Source organism: Pezoporus wallicus, unplaced genomic scaffold (assembly GCF_028554395.1).
Source record: "Pezoporus wallicus isolate ANWC-B61680 ecotype Strahan unplaced genomic scaffold, APGP_CSIRO_Pwel_v1 contig_8143, whole genome shotgun sequence".
Classification (NCBI taxonomy): Eukaryota; Metazoa; Chordata; class Aves; order Psittaciformes; family Psittacidae; genus Pezoporus; species Pezoporus wallicus.
The window spans coordinates 1,006,245-1,027,637 of record NW_026636259.1 but is presented as its reverse complement, the minus strand read 5'-3'; the positions used below and the strand labels follow the sequence as shown (position 1 = coordinate 1,027,637).

General features: G+C 51.1%; 1 protein-coding gene and 1 long non-coding RNA gene across 2 annotated transcripts; both read left to right on the top strand.

The window, feature by feature from the left end:
* Window positions 1-10,517: 10,517 nt before the first annotated feature.
* LOC130593979 (dynein light chain 2, cytoplasmic) lies at window positions 10,518-12,708 on the top strand. The gene is made up of 2 exons (XM_057399528.1): window positions 10,518-10,682; window positions 12,309-12,708. Exons 1-2 carry the CDS (start codon window positions 10,530-10,532, stop codon window positions 12,444-12,446), a joined length of 291 nt encoding a protein of 96 aa, XP_057255511.1. The 5' UTR covers window positions 10,518-10,529; the 3' UTR covers window positions 12,447-12,708.
* A 3,070-nt stretch (window positions 12,709-15,778) lies between these two features.
* On the top strand, window positions 15,779-20,973 carry LOC130593978 (uncharacterized). Its single transcript, XR_008970944.1, has 5 exons — window positions 15,779-15,894; window positions 16,380-16,656; window positions 19,303-19,441; window positions 20,018-20,110; window positions 20,257-20,973. It is a non-coding gene; the product is annotated as an uncharacterized LOC130593978 (long non-coding RNA).
* The last annotated feature ends 420 nt before the right edge of the window (window positions 20,974-21,393 follow it).

Here is a 21,393-nt window from a genome sequence, read left to right as displayed (position 1 = left end):
TCAGTGCCTTATTTCACCTTTGATTCCTGCACCATGTCTGGGGGCAGTAGTTAGCACAGACTGAAGAGTTTAAATGACCCCCTTGCCAAACCTATTTTAATTGATTTCTATCCCTGGGAAAACGTTTATGTTCCTACAGCCTGATGTGGATGGAGGAAAATGGATGCAAACTGTTAATGAATATAAACATCAAAAAGGAGTGTATCTGTTTGGGTTGCTGATTTGAGAACGATCCTTGTGGTTAGGCAGAGACCTCAAACGCTCCTTTGCTCCTTTTTCTGTTGCCGTTTTTATTTCCCTGTGCTCTTCCTGCAGTTCCCTCCTTTCTCCTCGACACCTTCCCACGTCCCAGGCACCAGCACCAGGAGCTCACCGACCCCATTTGACACCTGCTTTCCCACCACTTGGGTTTTGTCTTGGAGCAAGTGATGCTGTCCTGATAGAGGGAACTGAAACAGCGAGTGGTGACAAAACACTGAGTGAGGCAGCCCTGTGCTGCCGGGCTCTTAAACAGGCTGTATTTGTCCATTACCAGTATCGATGGCTTCTTATTTGACACCTGGCATCTGTCACCTTCCCCACCAGGAAACCACATCAGTGAGCACACTGCATTTAGATATCCTGTGGACATCTTCATGGTGGCTGTGCCACTGAGCTGAGCCCTGGGAGCGTGGGTAGAGCTGAATCTTTTTGTCCTCCCAAAATAACCCTCATTTGCTAGGCCTGAGTGGCTTCTAAAAGGAGGTTTTCCATCTTTCCATTAGCTTTCCATCAGAGAGCCGCCGGCAGCGATGCCACCATCCCCGCTGCCTCCTTGGCTGGGGCTTTCAGCGATATCAGGATGCAGACCTTGTGGCATCATTGTGGGTTTGCTGAGTTTATTTTAATACAAGGAAATAGAATGAGTGAGAAAGGCATTAAAACGTGTTTCAAGCAGAGTAGTTTTAAATGCAACTAAAGTTTTTGGAAGTGTTTCATTGACGTGCATAATTCTATATGAACAGCTGAGAAAGGCGAAGGTAAAAGGTAAAATCAACTGCTTTTAAATGAGCAAGTTAGACTATGTCGTCGGAAATGAGGAGTGGAAGCACCCTGGTTATCTGCTACTGGCTGTTCTGCACCAAACTATGTGGGGCAAAGCAAAACCAAGTCGATTTTCTTGTCTTTTATGGTATCAGGCTTACAGCCATGGTCTTGGGCCATCCCTTGCGAGACTTTTTTGCTGTTAAGAGCAGAGGAAGAAAGAACAATGAATGTGTGCTGCCTGGTTGTATGGGCACACATAAAGCAGAGCCTCTGTGTACTTTTGTTTGCTCTGAGAGCATCAGAGATGTCAGTGAGTAATTTTTTGTCTTCAGGGCTTTCTTTTTATTATTATTCCCCATTTTACTCCTCCTTATCCACAGCAGAAGGCAGCTTTGCTCCCTAACCGATTGCTTGCCTGTTTGGGAGTTAAACACAAACTGAGTGCTGTGATGGACCTAAGTACCCCCTGAGCACTGGTGGGACTGGGCTGAACTGGAAATGCACCTTCCAGACACCCACATGGTGGGTTTACATGAAGGAGAGGGGTTTGGGTGCTCACAGGAGCCTGGGGAACCTGCCGTGTCCCTGGTGCTCCATTGGCACAGATGTGTTTGCTGCGTGGAGCCCAGCACGGAGGCAGAGCCATCTGAGGCCACCGACGCTGTTTCCAAGGACACATGCCATCTGTGCGGAGGTTTGCTCTCCTCCACGGATGTTTCCTTGCCATGGGACCTCAGCAGCTGCTGCATTCCATTACCAACCACCACCTTTGCAGGCTTTGCCAAGTTTCCTCACTCGAAACCTCTCCTCTTCCCTTGCCATGAAGTGCATTCCTGACACCTCCTCCCTGTCTCGCCATGAATAACCAGCACCCCTCACACTGGGAATGTGGCAGGATCCTGCCCAGTAACTCCCACTCTGGGGGGCTGCCAGGCAGGGGATGGGATGCACTCACAGCCCCTGGAGTGAATTACACCCCAATAAATCAACTCTGGTGTGTTTTGCTGTACTTCCATGGCAGATTAAGCAATAGGCAGAGTAACCTTAAGCATTCCTCTAATTAAAACAAAATCCCTTGTGGCCTCTTATATACAGAGAGATATTACAGACTTCAGGGATGTATAAATTCCATTATTGATGGGATGAAGCATTGCAGCTCCTTCCATAGGGTTCAGTGAGAGCATTAACAGAGGAGAGGCCAGGCTGGTGAGGAGGGCAGGGAAGGTTTGGCTGGTGCTGTCACTGAGCCTGTGAACACTTGCCTGTATAAATATACATTTATATGCAGGGCTGCCTTGCAAAGCATCACCTCCAGTGCCTGCCCCTCATTTCTGGTCCTGCTTTAAGGGGTGTTTGTGGGTTTGCAGAGTTGCACCCACAGTGCAACGAAATCCATTCACGATGGTCGTTTTTAGCATTGCAGGATCACTTCTGGTAAAGCCTCAGCAGTGATCAAAGGACGGGACGTGTTTTCCACTGAGAAACAACCACTCAGAAGCTTTTTTTGGGCTAATTTTATGCTTAGTAAGTTGCTCTACCTTGAAGAACAACCCCAAGTAATGTGAGTGTGTAGTGGAAACGTCTGCCAGCCTGGATGAAAATGGTGCTGGCTGTAGCTTCTGCAACATAAACATTACAGAAAAATAGTGTAAATATGGGGGATTCTGTCGTTTTTTCCCCCTCATTTCTTCCCTGACGCAGGCCAGGAACTGCTACAGCTTAAATAAATCACTGCAGAAGTGAGACTGACCTAAATCGTTCTACACCATGCAGACCTCCTCGCCTGCTTTTGGAGCAGCTCGTGTTTATACTGTGCCAGCACAGAGTTTAAGCTGTCTGTGCGGCAGTAGCTGCTTCCCACACCCTGGGGAGCTCGGGGGAAGGTGTGAGATCAGCTCCCGTGTGGCTGCTGGGGAGACAGAACCACCAGCTCAGCGGGTATTGTGGTGCTGTACCATCCCATGCCTGGTGCTGGTGGGATTCCCTGCCCTGTGGGAATGCTGCTGTGCATCCAGTTGGGCCAAGCACAAGTGCCCAGTTAATTAATGCACAAGTGTCTAATCACTGAATGCACAAGTGCCCAGTTCGTTTACATTTGAGCACCCAACATGCTCACGCATTAGCACCCAATTAGTGCATCAGCACCTAATTAGTTCACCCATTAGTGCCCTGGAGGTGCATGAGTGCCAGACCAGTGCAGGAGCAACCAAAAAGGTCCTGTAGTGAACCTGCACAGAGTCACAGTGAGCTCTTGCACAAGTGCAGGATTAGTCCATGCATGGACACAGGGTTGGTGAATGCCCAGTTAGTGTGCACATGACTGCTGAGCTATTCCATGCATGAGCACCAATTTACACTGGTTTCCCAGTTGGTTCCTGAAGCAGGGACACCCCATGGGGCTGAAGCCTGTGCCTCAGAGCAGGGGAGGAAGGAGGAAACAGAGAGGCTGCTGTGGATGTGCTGCAGGAGGAAACCCCAAACCTGCAGCCACCCCAAAGCAACCTGGCATTGCCTTGGCACCCACAGCTCATCCGAGAGCAATGCTGTGGTCTGCTCAACCACGAAACCAACACTGGTGGGCCCTGTGGCTCACAGGAGGGTGCAGTAGAGGATCCCAACAGCACTTCCAGCCTTAAGAGATTTAGGAAGCCTTTGATGTGGAGGCAGGGCCCCTTGTAGGACCAACTTCCTTGTAGGACCAGATTCCTTTGTTTATGTTGTCTCCAAAGCCATCTTTCACTTCGGGACAGATCAGATTGATGCGAGTTCCCAGCTCTCTGCACCCAGCTGGTGTGGGAGCCAGGGTTGGGCTGCATCACCCCTCGTCCCTCCGCATGCACAAAGGCAGATGTTGTATTACTGATAGGACCCCGCTGAGATTCCAGGCTCTTATTTACAGCTCCTGCATGAACTGCACACCGCGAGTCACTTGCAAAAACTTGCAGCAAGCGGATGACCTGAATCCATATTAATAAGGCTCACAAGTGGTTTAGTATTAGTTTTTCCTACCTCGCTTGCAGGATGCCAAGGAACGCGCTACCTCCTGGAAAGCGACGTTAGACAAGAAGCCATCTACAGCTTGTCACAGTTTTAAGCCCGTTTGCCTTGGAGATGAGCCCAGGCTGCCCTGCCGTGGTGCCACGCTGCAGCTACCACTGCTCCAGGGCAGATCCAACAGGAGACATGAGCTATTGTCTAGTGCACAAGTAGACAAGTCTAGCTATTGCATAGTGCACACCAGAGACACCAAAGGGCCTTGGTGGCTTTGGGGACAGGGCATTGCATGGCCCAAGGATGTATCTGGGGGTTTGAGACACACTGATCCCAGCAGCAATAATGGGTAGTGGCCCTCTTCCCAGCTGGGGAGCCTGGGGGACAGCTCCAGGGCTGGTTTTGTGCACTCTGGTCTGTAGATTAGGCATGGATGAGGTGCCCGGAGCATCAGGCACAAGGAGAATGTGATTCCCATTCCCTATGGGATGTGAGAGTAACTCATGGGAGACAGAAATGCACCCAGACTGGATCTGTGCCTCAAAGAGGATGGCAAGTAGTGAAAACACTTTATCCTCACAAATTTGTGAACCATAAATTGAAGGACTTGGGGTCTTATATTGAGTGCTTATGGTCACCAGATCCTCAGCATCAGCATTGCAGGTCCTCGCTGGAGTTTTACATTTCCTTTTGTAGGGCATTTTCTTTTTCCACGGGATTTATTCAGGTTCTATAGCAGGATTCAGGGAGACAATAACGTACATTAACGAGGGCGCTGAAAACTGCTTCACAGACAAGACTGATCAAAGCACAGCCCTGGACTGATCACAAACCCTCCCTCATGCAGTTTGCAAAGCACTTGCCAAAACAATCAACTCCTGGTACAAAATAACAGGTGAGGATGTGGCTGCAGCAGCTGGGAAGCTGGTGGATGGAGACTGCAGCCTGTGGAAGGGCAGATCCAGCTCACCCCATGGCTGCCTCATGGATGGGCTGTCACTTGCAGGGGAGAATACTGCATCTTGTGAGGGGTCTGACCCTGCAAGGCTCCCCTGTGGCGGGAGCTGTGTGCGGGTTGAGCTGCTGGCAGTGCTTCCCTCTCACCCTTACATCTCCTTTCAGTGCAGTTGCTTTGCAGTGCATCTCTGCAAGGAGCTGCGGGCTCCCTGCTCGATGCCTCAGCCACAGGAGGATGATTATCGGTGATTGCAATGTCACCAGACAGGAAGAGTGCCCGCAGCGTGTGATGTTCGTGCTCCAGCTGCATCAGGCACGGCCTGACAGAGAGGGTTTGTGCTGATATGATGAAGTGGCCAAATCTCCCTTAGTGTGGAGTGGCGGCTCTGCTCCAGGGTGCCTGGTGCTCACACACATCCTTTGGGACATGTGGGGAGAGTGAGGAGGGGAATTAATAAAAGAAGGTTCTTTACTTCTGCTGGTTTTATTGATTATTGGCAAAAGAGAGTGACTCATGCTGGAGCCTGGAGAAGCACAAGGAGACACGAGGGAAGGACACCAAGGTGACATTTCGACAGTCGTCTGCTACAGACCCATGCTACAAAATACATCTGTGTGCCACGTCCATGGCAGGGCAGAGCACAAGTAATGGGCTAAGTTATAGCAAAGTGGGTTTAGATTAAATAAGAGGAAAAATCTTGTGTGAGGGGTGTTACAGGGGAGGTGCAGGATGGATGCACAGTTTGTGGGATGCTGCAGCCACACTCCCAGCCTTTGGATCCCAGATCTCTGCATTTCTTATGGCAGTCTGTGGGTTTTGACTTCAAATCGTCTGGGATTGGAAATGTGTCCCATGGGAAGTGCGTGGCCACGGGGCAGGAGGAGCAGAGCCTTAGATGGCAAACGGCTCCTCGCTGCCAGACCCTTTTCCTGTGAATCCCTGTGAAGTGCCTTATATAGTGACTCAGAGGAATTTCTAAATAAATGATTTTTGTCACCATTCAGGAACGCAGCTCCCTCCCTGGCATCTGGAGCACTTTCTTCCATCAAGGCCGTGCTCCTCCACATGCCAAGGGCAGCGCCAAGCCACAGCCAGGCTGTGCTGGGCAGCAGTACAGCTCCTCCGCCTCCTCTTGCTGCAGACTCTTTGGGGAAGGAGGCAGGATGGATCTGGGATGGGGTTACAGAAGCAGCCACTAATGCTGGAGCCTGCTTTTTGGCCCACTGATTTCCCAGACAGGACCTTTCCCCCCTCCTCAGCCCCAAGATCAGCACCTCAGCCCCCTCCAGCCATCCAGAGCCCCTGGAAACAGCACTATAACAATATTTACTCCCACTGTTGTTGAGATGGGAGCTCATAAAGGGCTGTAGCTAAGCCTGTTATTGCATTAGCACCGGCATGCAGCCCAGCCAAAGCCAGGGGCCCAGCTGGGGTGGCCTGTGCTGACCCAAAGCATGTCAGTGGGTGCAGGGCATCGCCTGCATCCCAGCAGGATGGGCACTGCCCGCTCCCCTTCCTGCAGATGGAGCAAGGAAAGCCAACCTGCAGGAGAAAGCAGGAAAAACACTGCTCCAGGGGTGCAGGGAAAGCATCAGCTCTTTCTCAGAGCAATGCAGAGGGATCTCTGTGTGTAAGCCTAAGATTGCAATTTGATGGCTGCAGCCCAACCCTCTGCTCTGGCTGTGTATTTACTTATTGACACTTTACTTCTCGGCCCAAGCAGCTCTTGGTGCTGCCATGGGATGTCCACCGCTCCTGTGTGCGGTGCAGGCAGAGAGCAGGGAGCCACAGCCGCTCCCAACTGATGCACCTGATGTGTTTGGGGTCTGAGGGGATGCTGATGCCTTCCTATTACCTGTCTGAAGGCAGGTCCTGTGCCACCAGCACTGGGTTTACAAACTTAGTGCAGCCTTAGTCCTCACTTTTTCTGCTGCTCTCTGGCTCCTGCAGTCTTACTGCTGAAGCTTAGGCAAATTTGGGAGTAGTAAATATCTTACTTGCTGGCAGGAGTTTTGACCAGTACCTCAGAGGCTGCAAAGGTCACACCATGAAATACCCATCTCATTAGCCAAAAAGGACCAGCCCATTCATGGGCTGCCTGCTTGGGAGGCAAATACACAGCCATGGAGGGAATTCCAGCCTGTCCCCTGAGTGCTTGTCCTCCCTGAGCAATCACATCAGACAGATTCCAGTACCTGGTTCTCAAGGCCAACACGTGCAATTAACACTGGTCTCGTTGAGAGCCGGATGAGCGCAGGCAGCACCGTCTCCATCTCACCACTGCTCACAGCAGGGAACTGGGACTGTGTTTTGCCGGGCTTTTCTTCAGGTGGTTCCTTTCACTTGGCACCTCAACTCATGTGAAACGGAGCAACCCAAGCAGGAGCTGCCTGGTGTCCATGGCAGACAGGCCCATGGGGCAGGTGTGTGCCCGGAGCTCCAAGGGGCCGAAGCAGCAGCATCACAGCAGTGTGCCAGGATCCTGACGGGTGCTCCCTCGCTGCCAGCCCCAGCGCAGTGGTTATGAGCATGAGCCTCCGTCGCTGTCTCCCACCCTGAGGTGTGCACACAACGATAGCATGAGGTTTGACTGCCAGCCCCTGCCCGCCGCAAGGATCCTGCCACAGGGATGCTGTGGTGGACACACAGCACTTCATCCTGCTCTGACGGCACTGGCACCTGCTGACTTACTAAAGCTGAGCTTTACTACGGCTTTACTTCAGGCAGAGCAGTAATGCAAACCAGGGTATCACAGTGCTGCACGGGGAACAGAATTCAGCAGTTACCCCGAAGGAGATCAGGTCTACCAGAGGCAGTCGGCCCCTCCCAGGGGCTCACGGTCACCCCGGGATCGGGGTCCCCACGGCAGAGGGGACTCCCACAGAGGAGCCATGGCTCCCTTGGGCAGCAGAGACCGCTCCAACGGAATCAGCCCGCCCACCCCCACCCCAGGACTTCGTCCTGCTCTGGAGTGGCTGCTGGGGCTGTGGCCTTTTCTTCCTCAAGACTGCATCCTGCCCTGCACTGGGGAAGGGGTGGCTGCTGGAGCAGTTCTGTTCCCCCTCCCAACCTTGTCCTGTCCTGGGCTGGATGTAGAGGCCTTGTGGTTGTTGTCCGAGAGGGCCACACTCATGTGGTGAGGCCCTGAGGGCTAGCCATGATCTTGTGGCTTAGGGAAAAGAGGTGTATGTGGTGGTGCTGGGATGCTTGTGGGGAGGATGCCTCTAATCCCGTGGGATAATGAGTTGGGACTGGGGCCCTGCCCTGTGTTGTGCAGGGGGGTGGAATGGGGTGACTCTTGGAGCTGCTCCCTGCCCAACAATGGGTACAGGGGACCCTCTCTGCTGCAGTGCTGTCAGCTGCAAGCCCCTGCTGTGGGTTGGCCTGTGGAGGATGCTGTGCCCTGGAGCAGTGTGGTGGTGTGGGGAGGGCAGCACTTGCAACTCTGCTGAAGGAGAATCGTTCTCCTTTTCTATGGCGCTGTTGGCCCTTGGCAGTACGGGCCTGCACTGAGATGCTCCTTGCCTAAACAATGAGGAAGGGAGATGCTTTTTGCAGGTCACTCCGTGGCTGGTTATGTAATGGCCCTCTGAACTCGGCGTGTAGCAGAGGTGTGTGAAGGCTTGATGTGTGCGAGAGCTTGCCTCTCTTCTTCCCCTAAAGAAGCTTTCCTGGAAGAATGACCCACGAGTGAATTTCTGCTACTTCCCTTTTCCTGTGGGCTGACCCCCCAGAAGACTTTTTCCAAGAGATTGTCACATTCCTGGATAGTGAATCCAAATCTACAGGCGGTTGGTTGGGCTGTTGTGAGCTGTGTCTTGTCCTGCTGGGGTTTTTGGCCCCCAGCTTAAACCACAGCATGGAGGGGAGCAACCTGCCTGGAAGTGGCTTTTCCAGAGCTGTGGTAGGGGCGTGTGCTCTCTGTTGGCATTTGAGCTCAGTTCCTGTCATTCCTCCTGATGCTATTAGCGTATGTTAATAACAGTGCTCTATTAAACATTGTATCTAAACTGTATAAATTAAGGTTGCAATAGAAGCGTTCAACTGCAGGCAGGGTGAAGAATTGAAGTATTGTAATCATAGGGTTACAATTATGTAAGTGGATTCTCTTGCTCTCTGGATAGCAGGCTCCTTTAATTGCTGTAACAAAGCTACTCCTTCAGTTTTCTGGGACTATTCCAGGAAGTGATCATTGCAGCAGATTTTCTTCACTCCCCAGTAGAGCTAAAAATGTGTAGTTTCACTATTTCAAAACATGCTTGGTAGTATCATTCAAGACTTAGAGCACTGTAAAAAGACTTAGGAAACTTAATGGTGCTTTGCAGGCTTAATTGGAGGTACTCCTTGTCATTAGGGAGCTTATTCCCACAGTTTTAACATGCTCTGGCAAGACCTGCTGTCAGGGTGAGCAGCTGTGGTCCTTCTTGGTGAAGACCTTTGCTTGACCAGTCCCCCAGATAAAACATGTGCCTCCTGACTGGGCGTTGTGTGGCTGGGGGAGCCAGGGGTCTGTTGGAGGCAGGACTGCACAGGCCTCCTTCCACAGGGCAAGTGTGTGGCCTTTGCTTGAAGAAAGGCTGCAGGGCTGGGATTGCCCAGTTTCTGTTTTCTGCAATAATACTGACTGCACTGGAAGTTTCCCAGTGCTCCATGTCTCCCTGGGAAGGCCATGGCAGATCTATGTGCAAGTGGCTTCAGGGACTGGTGTGATGCACCTGAACTAACACAGAGCGAAGGGGGCTGCATGCTCAGCTGTAGTGTACAGCTTTTGAGTTTTACTAGCACTGGCATGCTGGTATCTAGCATCTGTGGTGTGGCTCTCAGGTGGGAGGGCAAAAAGGAGGCTGCTTTGCCAGGCCCTGGCTGTGCTAGCTCTGTGGTGGGGCTTGCTTCCCCTGCCCCTCTTTCTAGGCTGCAGCATGGTGTTAACCTGTTTCTGGCTTGTCAGACCAGCTTTGTCCCATGGGAGCAGCTGAAGTCTGGGTTTCCCTGGCAAAGCAGCAGTGAGGTTGAGGGAATGATGATAGGCTGAATGTGGAACAACAGCACTCCTTCCAGGCTAAACTAGCAGTGGTAACTATAACACCTGGGATGGTGGTGGTGCGTAAAAGCACTGCTGCTAACGTATGCTTCCTGAGCCTCCCTGTTGGTGATGGGCAGTCTGGGATCTTGCAAGGCTCTGAACAGATGATGCTCCAAACTGCTGGTGCTCCTGGAAGGCAAACTTGGCTTTAGCCTACTGATCTATAGGAGGGTTCTGGCTCTCTGCAGATCCCGTCTCCTCCCACACAGTAAGCTTTTCCTGCATGAATTTAATGCAGGTGTTGATGTTGGGCTATCTTTGATCTAACCTCCAGACAGTGCCAGTGCTACAGTGCTCCAGCTGTAAGGTGCACCTTAGCCTACAAGGGACTACTGTAGGCTACCCTGTGAAACTCACCCTGGTCGTAACGGGGGGCTTGTAGTATCTGCTTGTGACGCAGTGTGCCATAGGAAGGACAACCTCTGATGCACAGGAAGCTTCTCCTGTCTTGGGAAGGAATTAAAGGATTCTATGTTCTGTCTTAGGTTCACGATGTCTGACAGAAAGGCTGTGATCAAGAATGCGGACATGTCTGAGGACATGCAGCAAGATGCTGTGGACTGTGCTACACAGGCAATGGAGAAGTACAACATAGAAAAGGACATTGCAGCATATATAAAGAAGGTAACTACGGGCTGAGGGGGCTGCTCTTGCTAAGAGCTTCAGGAAGTCTCAAGTATGTGTGCCTGTCGTGAGCCTGAGTGTCTGAGGTTTGATATGTGTGTGTTTGGAGGGAGAAGATGCTTTCTTCTTGGCTTTTTTACTGCTGTTCCCAAGAGGATGGAATGACTCCTCCAAGGTCAGAGGAGGGCTATGGCAGAGCTCTGGCAAGCTCTGAGCAATGTTGAGTGCTGTCCCTCTGGATTTGCCAGCCTAGAAAGAGCTGGCTGCAGTCTCTGTTTAGGACTTGCTCCAGAGATGCTGCTGCCTCACTCGCAGTACCAGTGCAGGGTGGGATTACTGATTCACTCAAAGTGGGCAGCTGTGCACGTGCAGCTCTCCCCGCTGTGTTCCTGGCTCTGGGGTGGGTGGTGTGGAGGAGGATGGGGCCTTGTGCTGGCTGGTGGGACTGTGCAAGGTGCTGCTTTAAAAACATGCAGGCAGCTGCCCTGGCTTGGGAAGAGGTGTCTTCCCACGTGCAGGAGCTCATGCTCGATGGCATCTGGGAAGCTGTCAGTTCTCTCTGTAGCCACTTCTTTGAATGGTCAGGCAAAGAGCTTTTGAAGGAGGAAAGTGACTTCATAGAGAGTGCAGTCCTGGCACCTGGCTTTTGAGCCTTGCTTGTAATCTAAGCTTGAGTAGAAAGGATTCAAAGGTGTCTCCTAACCTCTCTGATCACTTTGAGGCAAGACTTCTCTCAAACTGCTTGGGGCAATGCAGCCTGTAAAGTGAGTGAGTGACACAAAAAAGGCATCTGAAAAGAAGCTGGCCTTTATTTCCTGTGAGTGTGTTGGGAGGAGGAAAGCAATTTGATGGCCCTTCATGCCCTGGCAAGAAAGCCTTTTCCTTACTTTAAAGGTTACCTGCAAAGAGCTCAAACTGTCTTGCTGCTGTCTGAGGACTAACACTGGCTTTAATCTTGAACGTTTAGTCTGTTCTTTTGGCTCTGTCTTGGTGGAGGAAAGGGTGTTCTTGGTATTAACTAGAGGGAAGAAAATGGTCTTTAACCCCATCTTAGCTGCTAAATAGAGGACTATTAAGCCAGCATTCAACTTGCTCACCTCGGACCTCTCAGTTTTTTGTGTGCTGCCTGGCCTGTGAATTTGCCTGCTTGCTTTCAGTGTACATTCTCTCTCCTTTATGTGAAGAGACCGCAACAGTAAAAGCCAGACTTCTCCTTCCTTATTTTAGGTGACCTTTAAGCTCAAATGTTTTGCTGGAACAGACATGCCAGAACCTTATTTTTTGTGAGTGGGTTTGGAATGGGAGAGGAGAAATATTCCCCTGAGCAAGCCTACACACAGGGCTTGAATAGGCTGCACCAAGGAGAGCTCTTGTGTCTGCTGGTTCTGCCAGGGCTGATGGGTGCTTCAAGTCTCAGAAGCTGATTTGCTTGCGTTTGATCCTTTGAACTATCCAGTGCAGAGGTCTGGTTGCTTAATATGACAGTGTCTTGCAGTGGGGAATCAAAAGATGCTGGAGGTGGGAGGAGAGGCAATAGTGAGTGGACAGAACCAGCTAAGAATTTGTGCTTAGAACTATTTTCATGTGGGCTTTCTTGGCCTTAATGCCTCTCTTCTCTTTCTTCAGGAATTTGACAAGAAATACAACCCAACTTGGCACTGCATTGTTGGCAGAAACTTTGGCAGCTATGTAACACACGAGACAAAGCACTTCATCTATTTTTACTTGGGTCAGGTTGCAATTCTTCTCTTCAAGTCTGGATAGGAAGTAGGAGCAAGTGAAATTCGGACTGTAATGCACTGATGGCTGAAGCCACGACTCCCTTTAACATGGCTATGCCGCTGCATGGACTGTATACTATATTTAATGTGTATATGTTGCAGTAAAAATCTACTTCTGTTTAGTTGCCTGGGAAGAAGGCGGCATTTTTTTGTTACTGCTTTTTTTGGTTGTATTGCACTAGGAAACCTGTAAATGCTTAAAACAATGGCCTTTACGTGGGAAGAAATAAAACTATTCCACAGCAGCTCCCTCAGTGGTAACTCCTTCTTTGAGGCTGGGAAAACTTCTTTGGGCAGGCCAAAAGTTCCTGACTTCCTTACTGAGTTTTATTAGACTGTTAATCTTGTAAAGAGGAGCAAAGCCAGTGTGAGCCTCTGTACCCACCCTGCAGACTGTAGAGAGCTGGCTCTCCCAGTAACCTCAGTGCAGGTACTTAGACCTTCCCTGAAAGCTGGTGGGGCTCTTGATTACGTGGCTTTCACACTCAAGTTGAACTCCACCTTGGACTGTGATAAACAGGCTTGCAGCTGGCACCCTCGGTGTTCTCTTTCAGTGTCCATCACTGTATTTTTGGCGCTGCTGAAACATTGACCTAGACTTGTAAGCAACTCAGCCTGGTCTAGAAGACTTCAACAGCCATCCCCCTGAGCTGCTGCTTGCTGCAGAAAGTGGCATCCTGTGGCTGAAGTCTTTAGACCTTGATACTGAGATCTAAAGCCACATGGCCCGTCCCCGCAATGGAGTAGGATATCAAATTGGTGACTACTGACAACAGCTCTATTTGGCATGTTCTTAGCCAGTTGTCTCAACACTGCCTTAACTCGATGCTCTCCTTAAAGCAAGTTAGTCATGTGGAAGACTTGTAAGTGGCCACTGTCTCCTTTCTTTATTTTCTGTAGCTGATAAGCTATTTCTGGAGGAGTGTCCTCCATGTTCTGATATCTGCTTTTGTTCTTAAAGCACAGTACCAAGAAGTTAAACTTACATGTGATGTTTGTGTGAAGGAAACTCATGTGACATCTGCTTCAAAGGCAGACAAATGTCTTGGTCTCCAATAGGTTCAGCAGTGATGTTGTCTTAGTATGTACTGACTTTTGGATTATGCTGCAGGAAGTTCTTTTATCTGGGTGTGGAGAAATGCTTTGTGATGGCAAGTAAATGCCTGGTGCTTGTCATCAGGTCTATTGGCTTGTTAACTAATGCATAGACAATATCACTAGGCTGGTTGCACCTAAGTTGTGTTACTGAGATGATCTTTGTGTTGGTAATAAGTCATTGCTGGGGGGGAAAAACAACAGAGTGAAGGGACTCTTTGTTGTGGAAAGACTTGATGACCCAGGTTGATGACTTCCTGAAGTAAAAGTCCTTCTTGTCTCTGTGCAAAATCCAAAGTATGCCTAATTTTGTAATATCGATAGAACAATGTTGTAACTAGAACGAATGTAGCTGTCATAACTTCACGTTGATGGAAATGTCTGCACTGGGGTAATGTGCCTTGGGCTGCCTGGGGCACTCGTGTGGTCTTTGTCTATTCAGAACTCCACTCTGGATCTGAAAGGAGAATGTTTTGGGTTTGGTTTTTTCCAAGCATGAGTCTGATGTGAATCTGTTCACGGTCTCTCGTGGAGCAAAATCTGTTCCCTTCATAACTGCAATGGCTCAAATACCATTTTTTTCTTTTTTTTCAAACATTAAAGGTGAATTGACACATTTAAACAGCCTCTAGTTTCTTCTTCATTACCGGCTGTCCCAAGCAAAGCCAGCACTTGTCCACAGAGTGTGAGCAGTGAGTTCTTTGCCCTTGAAGGTGCTAATGACCCAAAGGACACATGTCTGCAGAGGGAGAACCTCAACCTGGGGAGTGCATGTGGCCAATCTTTGCTGGTGCTGACCTCCAGCCCTGCTCCAGACAGTGGGACTGAGGGGAGTATGACTCCTGCAGGCAGCCCTGATGGGATGCTGCTGTACCCAGTAACCTGGATGTGCAGGTTCTGGGCTGAGTCTCTTAATGACCCCAGTCGAATGGGGTGCTATAGCAGCTGGGGCCCTGGCTCCAGGACACTCTGAGCTGTCTCTCTGCTTTGCAGGAATTAGGCTTCCCCTTCAGGATTCCCCTTCAGGCTTCCTCCCTGCGCTCAGTAGAAAGGTGAGATGTAAAACTCTTGCTGGTTGCCTGAAGCTGATGTATATTTAATGCCTCCAGCACTGCAGGGACTGTGGGCTTGGCCTTAAACAACCCCCTCCGCTTGCTGTCTTGCTCCTGATGCAACCTAAATGTGGGGTTGTGGCCTCCTGATATTTTGGAAACGCTGTGGGTGCCTGCCAAGTGCTGTAGTGTAACAGCTCTGCTGTGGGACAGTAACACCAGCATGAGAAAGGAGGGGAAGCTGAGCTGCAGACAACCATGACTCATGCAAAGCAGCTCTATAATGAGATGAACCCAAAACTCCTGAGCAGGCAGCAGTGTGGCTGTTACACACAGGCAATCTGCTATAACCTACGCCTGGCAGTGCTGAAAAGCAGAGGTGGTTTCTCCTTTGGGGAAGCTGGGAATGATGCTCCTTCCTCACTAGTCCCAGTCAGCCTTTTAGCTGGAAGTGTAGTTGCAGGGTTTAAGCAGGTCTGGCCTGGTTAGGTCTGGGTTAACACTGCAGTTCCAGGAAAGCTTCTGTAGCCTTGTGGGATGGTTGGGTCCCCTTGGTGCAGAGGGCTCTTAATCAAAGCCAGTGCAGCTGCAGCATAGGAGGGCTCATCCAAACCTGAGGTGAGGAACTTTCCCAGCCCCAGTTCCGCCTGTGGAAAGCCCCCCCTTCCAGCCATGAATCCAGTGCCTGTGGTGCTGCTGTAAATCCAGCTCTGGAGGGATGGGGAGGCCCTTCCCAGGCTTGAGGGACAGAGTTGACGCACGTGAGTAGAAAATGGGTTTGGTGTTTCCTTGGATGCATCACTGCAGTGGGAGTCCTGCTTCAGGCTCAGGAAGAGAAGCTCTAACTCACACCCTTAGCAACTAGGCAGTGAAACCGAGCCCTGCTCAGCTGCCCTAAGTCCTGCAGTGGACACTGTGTACTCAGCCTTCCCCCTAATCCATCCCTTGCATAGCCCTGGGGCTCTGGAAGACACAAACTGCCCCAAGGTGTGCAGAGCTTCCCTCTGAATGGCTGAGGGTGATGCGAGGTGTTAGCATGGGGCTCTCTGTCCTTGCTGCCTGCCCCTCGGCCTCCCCAGCAGCTGCAGGACACAGCTTTTAGCTTTGGCTTTTTCCATTGCTGGGCTCCGCTGTCTCCAGTTTCCACCAGGCGCAGGTGTCCTGCAATGAGCATTAACTGTTCCCGTGCTGGAGGAGCCAAGGGTATCCCCAGGATGGCTGCTCAGTTTCAACGGGGGCATGAAGGTGTTTGGAAACATCTGGATGTGGGGCACTGGCTGGAAGGTATGTATCCTGGGAAAGAAACTGCTTCCAGATGTGCTTGGGCAACATGCCACTGAAGGGTAAACTCAGTCCATGTTGCTGCCTTGCTTTACAAGGTTCAGAAGATGTCTGCTTGCAGGGGAGCCTGACGTGCTTGTGGGTGGGGGTCTGGGTGCGGGGCAGCGTCTGCAGATGTGCATGTGTGTTTGCTGTGGGTAACTGTGGTTTGCGGTTAGAGAGAGTGTCCCGTTACTTCCTGTTGTACAAGCCAAGTTATTCAGTTCCTCACATGGAATGTTTCCTCCAGATGTGGCCTTTGTGGCCCTGGAGAGCAGGCAGGCTGTTTGTGGGTAGCTGTGCTCCACGTGTGTAACTGCTAGCCATGATCTGGGATTCATTCTGTGGAGGGAGCATGGTGCAGCGCCCCAGGAGAAGGTGTTAGCAGGGAGAGCCAGCCTTGCTCCGCCTGTGGCACGATGTTCTTCCCTTTCTCCATGACTACTTAGGACTCCAGGAAGGGAGAAAGTGATGGCAGCATCCTCCCCACCCTGGGCGTCCTGCACAGGAACCGGGCGTTGCACCCTGCTCCAGTGGGAACACCCAGGCTGCCTGTCAGTGCTCTCCTTCCCTCCCATCCAGCCTCAAGCACGCGGAAGCAGAGCCTGCTGCTGCTGAACGCGGTACCCAGGGGATGGATCCTTCTCTCCGTGCTTTTGTGGGAGATTTGAGATGAAGAGAGAAGACATGGAAATGATTTTTATCTCACTTTCAAGTCTCCATCGGGTAAGTCCTTAGGAGGCCGGTGGCACGCGGGGAAGGAAGCAGGGCTGTGCCATCCCTGCCCACTCGAGGTTTCCCTGCTTTGTTCTATTTATTGAGCAATGATTCCAACACCCTTTCCCAGACTGTGACTCATAGCAGCAGTGTCTATGCATAAGCCATGTGTCTCTGAGTGCTTTATAGATACAGGAGCTGCAGGAGTCAACTGTGTTTATTAAAAGATGATCAGATGCTTCCTCCCTTAAGGCAATGTCTCACTGAGGCTGAGTAATAACTCATTACCAACGAGACAAATAACTGCTTATTGTCAGGTCAGTGCTTCCAGCAGCCCTGCTGTTAGGAGGCAGGCACCCTGCTTCTGCACTGAGCACCAGTGGTCTCAGCACCCAGAACAGGGGGGTAAGAAGGGAGCTGCCCAGCCTGAGCAGGGGCAACCCCAGGCACTGCTTTGCTCTCAGGGGGATGTAGCCTTGGGTTAAGCTGGAGGAACAGTTCTATCCAGCCCTGGTGTAGCTTGTTTCCTCCTGCCTGTGGGCACAGGCTGCTGTAGTGGCCTCACCGTCCACTTCTGTCCCAGTGCTGGGGACTGAGATCAAATGCACAGAGCTTGCTGTGGCCTGGTGGAGAACCCAGTTTCCAGAGCTCTCATCCCATCTCAACCACAGCTCTCATCCCATGCAGGCTTGGTCAGAGGCTTTCCTCAGATGCCATGCTCTGGCATGGCTGCCAGCGGCCAGGGCGCCTCTCCATGTCCTTTGTTCCCTCCCTTGCTTACACATCTCCATTGATTTATGGCCCTTGCGGAGCAGCCTGTCTGCAGCTCAGCTGCTTGCCCAGACCCTGCCTGCCTGTGCCCTGGCCTGCTGGACAGGGAGGCTTTTGGGGAGAGATTCATGCAGTAAGGCCCCCCTGCATTTAAACACATGCATGGCCTTTTCTTTCACCTCCTTCCATCCCGGGTGTGAATGGAGTGCTTTCAGGGGGAGGAGATTGCTGGGAGCTGCGCTCTCCCTGTGCATTGGTCGCAGCCCATAAAAGCATCCGAGGAATTCACCACAGCAGTTCCTGTGCAGGGTGAGTGCGGTGAAAGCCACCCTTTGTTCCTGCAGCCCTGGCCACGGAGTCCTACACACTGATGGGGCTGGAATCTGCAGAGCTGGATGTGTGCTCCCACCACCACGTTGGCCTGAGCACCCCCTGCGTGGGTGCCCCACTGCACTGAGGCCATTGGGAAGGGCTTTTCCACATCTTACCCCAGCCAGGATGAGCAGCAGAGGGGTGAGCAGCATGAGGTGCTGCTCGGGCATGATGGAAGGACTTCCCCAAGGTTTGCCAGCAGGGATGAGCTCCAGGGTGTACACACAGCGTGACCCAGGCTTTAGCTGCTGAAGCTGAGTCAGAGGAATGTAAATCCCTTCTTACACAGATCTCTTTGCACCAAGGGTTTGATTACAGGTTTGGGGTTTAATCTCATGCCCTTCTCGCAGGGTTTCCTTGGTGGTTGTGCTGGGGCCGCTCTGGCAGGAAAGGACCCAGGGCTGACATGGAGCTGGGACGTGCCTCTGCTGCAGCCTGCACGCAGGCAGCTGGCACCCGGCCTGGAACATGGCTCTGGAAAGAAAGAAATGCCTTTTTGTTCTTGAGGGAAGCCCAGAATGCTTCGGCAAGGACAAAACCTCTCAAATCCACTTCTAAAAGTCCTTATTTCTCTTAAGGGTTCCAAATGCCCGGGCCAAAAGTGTCTGCTCCTCTGTGGCCTTTGGGTCAGCTTGGATGGGCTCAACCTGGGCACACATTGTGAAGGCTCCATTTGAAACCATGGTTTGTGGAGGGACAGCACCCATGTGTCCTCCTTCGGCAGGGACCCACCCATGGGTGCTGCCATCCCCCTGGCCAGGAGTCCCAGGACCTTTTCGGTGTTGTAATTAGCAGGAGAAACCCATTGGGTGACTCAGCACGCATCGGGTGCCGGGCCAGGGCTTTGACACTGCCACTGTCCTCCAGCACTGACGAGTACAGTTCAGGCAGAGCCTGGGCTGGCTGAAGATAGCGGGGACTTAAATGCTTTACAGAAAATCATTAAGCAATTAAATCTGGCAGATCTCACATCACAGAACGAGCAGCTTGAGGTCTGCAGTAAACAGGGCAACGCTTCCTGGTCGGCTGGGATCTCTTCTTGGAGCCCTAACTCCAACCCGGGCTCCCGAGTAACTATAATTATCTCTTAATTGCCATTATTGTTTAATATTTTTAGCAGTTGCAAGTGCAAACTGTTGGTTTTCCATGCGGATACAATCAGGAGCTGGGGTTCACAATGAAAGCAATTAAAATCCTGTGATTATTCCAAGCCTGCATGTCTCTACAACAGCTTCAATCTGCATAACTTGCCAAGGCATGGGCTAGAAACTCAGACAAATTTAGCATTGATTTAGTAACCCAGCAGAGCTCCTACCCCTCACTGCCTCCAGTGATTTGCATCTACGGCACTTTTGGAAGGATGAGGGGAGGGGAAAGCAAGCATTTTCTAGAATACATCCCTGGGGAATATCCAGCGGAGATAAAATTATGCACATGAATTATGCATCTGAATTGTGATTTCACTCCTATTTTTGTTGGGATTAGCTCATGTTTGGTGTGTATCCCTGGCAGGTTGCTGGTGGTTCCAACTCCCAGCAGGTCGCTGTGATTTTGGGTCCTGTGTTCCTCGCTCCTCACAGAGCTTCCTGGGATCCAGCCCAGCAGCACTGATGGTAGCCTCTGCTCCTTCATCCCTCGTGGACCCAGGCAGGTAGCTTTTCTGTGTTAATTCATCAAGGTCTAATGAGAACAGATTTAGGTCGGAAACTCCAAAAGCAAGTCTGTGCTGTGTTGTGTAGAGGTGTTTGCAGGCTCTGCTCACACCAGCCAGGCTTCACCACAGTCCCCTGGGTCCCCATCATCTCCCAGGCAAGGCAGACATGGAAACATCCCGGCTTCGCCAGCTCTGGGAGGATAAAACCTCGGGAGAGGAGCATTAAGGCAGTGGCATTGTTCCCAAAATCTTGGAACCAAGTCCTTGTACCAGGCTTGGCTGCAAATGGCCCTTATTACGGGGGAGGAATTATCCCAACTATCAAATCATGTCCCAGTCTCTGCTGCTGCAGGGTGCAGGTAAATCCCAGTCCCAGGGATGTATTGCCTGCATGTACACATTTGCAAGCATCCCTTTTTCCAAGGAAAGACCAGGAAAGGCATGATTGATGGAAACAGTGGTGTCTGGGAAAGCCGGGGGCTGAAAACCCCCAATTCCCGTGCAGGTTTTGGGCCAGGTATGCTCCCAGAGCAATAACATGAAGATGAACTCTCTCCATTTTGCCTTTTACAGGAAGAGACAGAGCTGACAGCTCTGCAAGGCGAGGAGGAGGCAGGAGAAGCAGCAGCAGCTCCCAGGTCATCATCACTTTGTCAAAATCAGCAGGTATCTGCCATGCCCTTGAGCTCTCCATTGTGGCTCCTGTCCAGTTTGGCTTCCCCCTGGCAGCTGTCACATCCCTGCACTATCAAACCACCTGCCTGAATTTCAAGGAAGTCATCCATGTATTCAACAGGGATATCAACTTCCAGGAGCCCCTGAGGGCCTTGAGATCAGAGCAGCTAAACCAGGGATTTCTGTTCACACCACTGGGGCTGGAACTTGCCCTGGCTGAGATGTCTGCTGGGGGGTGTCCTGGGCCTAAGCCCCATCCCAGCACCATCCCACTGGTGGGATGGAACCAGCCCAAGTGAGGGCACCTCCTCCATATGTTTTTAAACCAAAGGTGGCTTCTGGAATCAATAGAGAAGGTGATTCCTCCACAGCCTGGGGAATCCTGACCGCATTCCTCCCTGAGACCTTCAAAGGAGCCTGAGGAATGCAATTCCCACTAATTTGCTTTGAAAATACCAACTTAAAATCACCATTCTGGCATGCTGGGAGGAAGGACCAGACCGGACTGTAGCTTTGCTGAGACAACAGTTTTGATGATTTATTAAGACTTACATTCTGAACAGCATCATCTTGGTTAATGTTAAGATGCTCCTGCGATTAATGAGAATGTCATACACTGACTGGGGAAGAAAGAGCCCATTTTATGTCCCCAACCAGATGGCCCAGACCAGCTGCTCACTTTTCTTCTTTGAACTGTGATTCTAATGACTTCTGTGTCCTTTGAAGTCTGCTTCTGAGCTGCTGAACCAGATGTATTTGCATGACAGTAGCAGAGTTTTAACAGTCGAGGATTTGTGCTGTTTTCCCTCATACCCCACCTCATTTGCTCTCCTCTGGGGGTTTGGAAGGGTGAGGAAACATAAAATGTACCTTGGTGTAGCATCACCAGCTGCAGTGGAGTAATTCCCTAGACCCGCAGCATCTGGGCTCTGATTGTAAACCCAGCTTTGGGCTGGTTTCTAAACCCATGAGCAGTGTCACTCTGCTTTCAGTCATGGATTTCTGAGGGCATCACAAAAGCAGGAGCTGCTGTCAGAACACACATTGCAGCACCGCTTTGAAAACAGGACAAGGAAAAAGGAAGAGTTTAAATATGTGTTAAGAAGGTCTAAAAAGAATAAACCACAAAATAAATAGGCGACAAAAGGAACACCCCCCAAAGTGTGGGTTTGGTGGAATTTTGTGCCAAATAGAGAAGTTGGGAAGGCAACGCTGACATTCCTGGCTTTCAGACTTCAATCCCAACGCAGCCCTGCCTGAGTCCGTCCCCAGAT

What these genes read in the sequence shown, in the direction of transcription:
- LOC130593979 (XM_057399528.1), top strand. Translation starts at nt 10,530, where the DNA reads ATGTTCTGTCTTAGGTTCACGATGTCTGACAGAAAGGCTGTGATCAAG. An exon ending in TTGCAGCATATATAAAGAAG is followed by an intron (nt 10,683 to 12,308) that starts GTAACTACGGGC and finishes CTCTTTCTTCAG; the next exon opens with GAATTTGACAAGAAATACAA.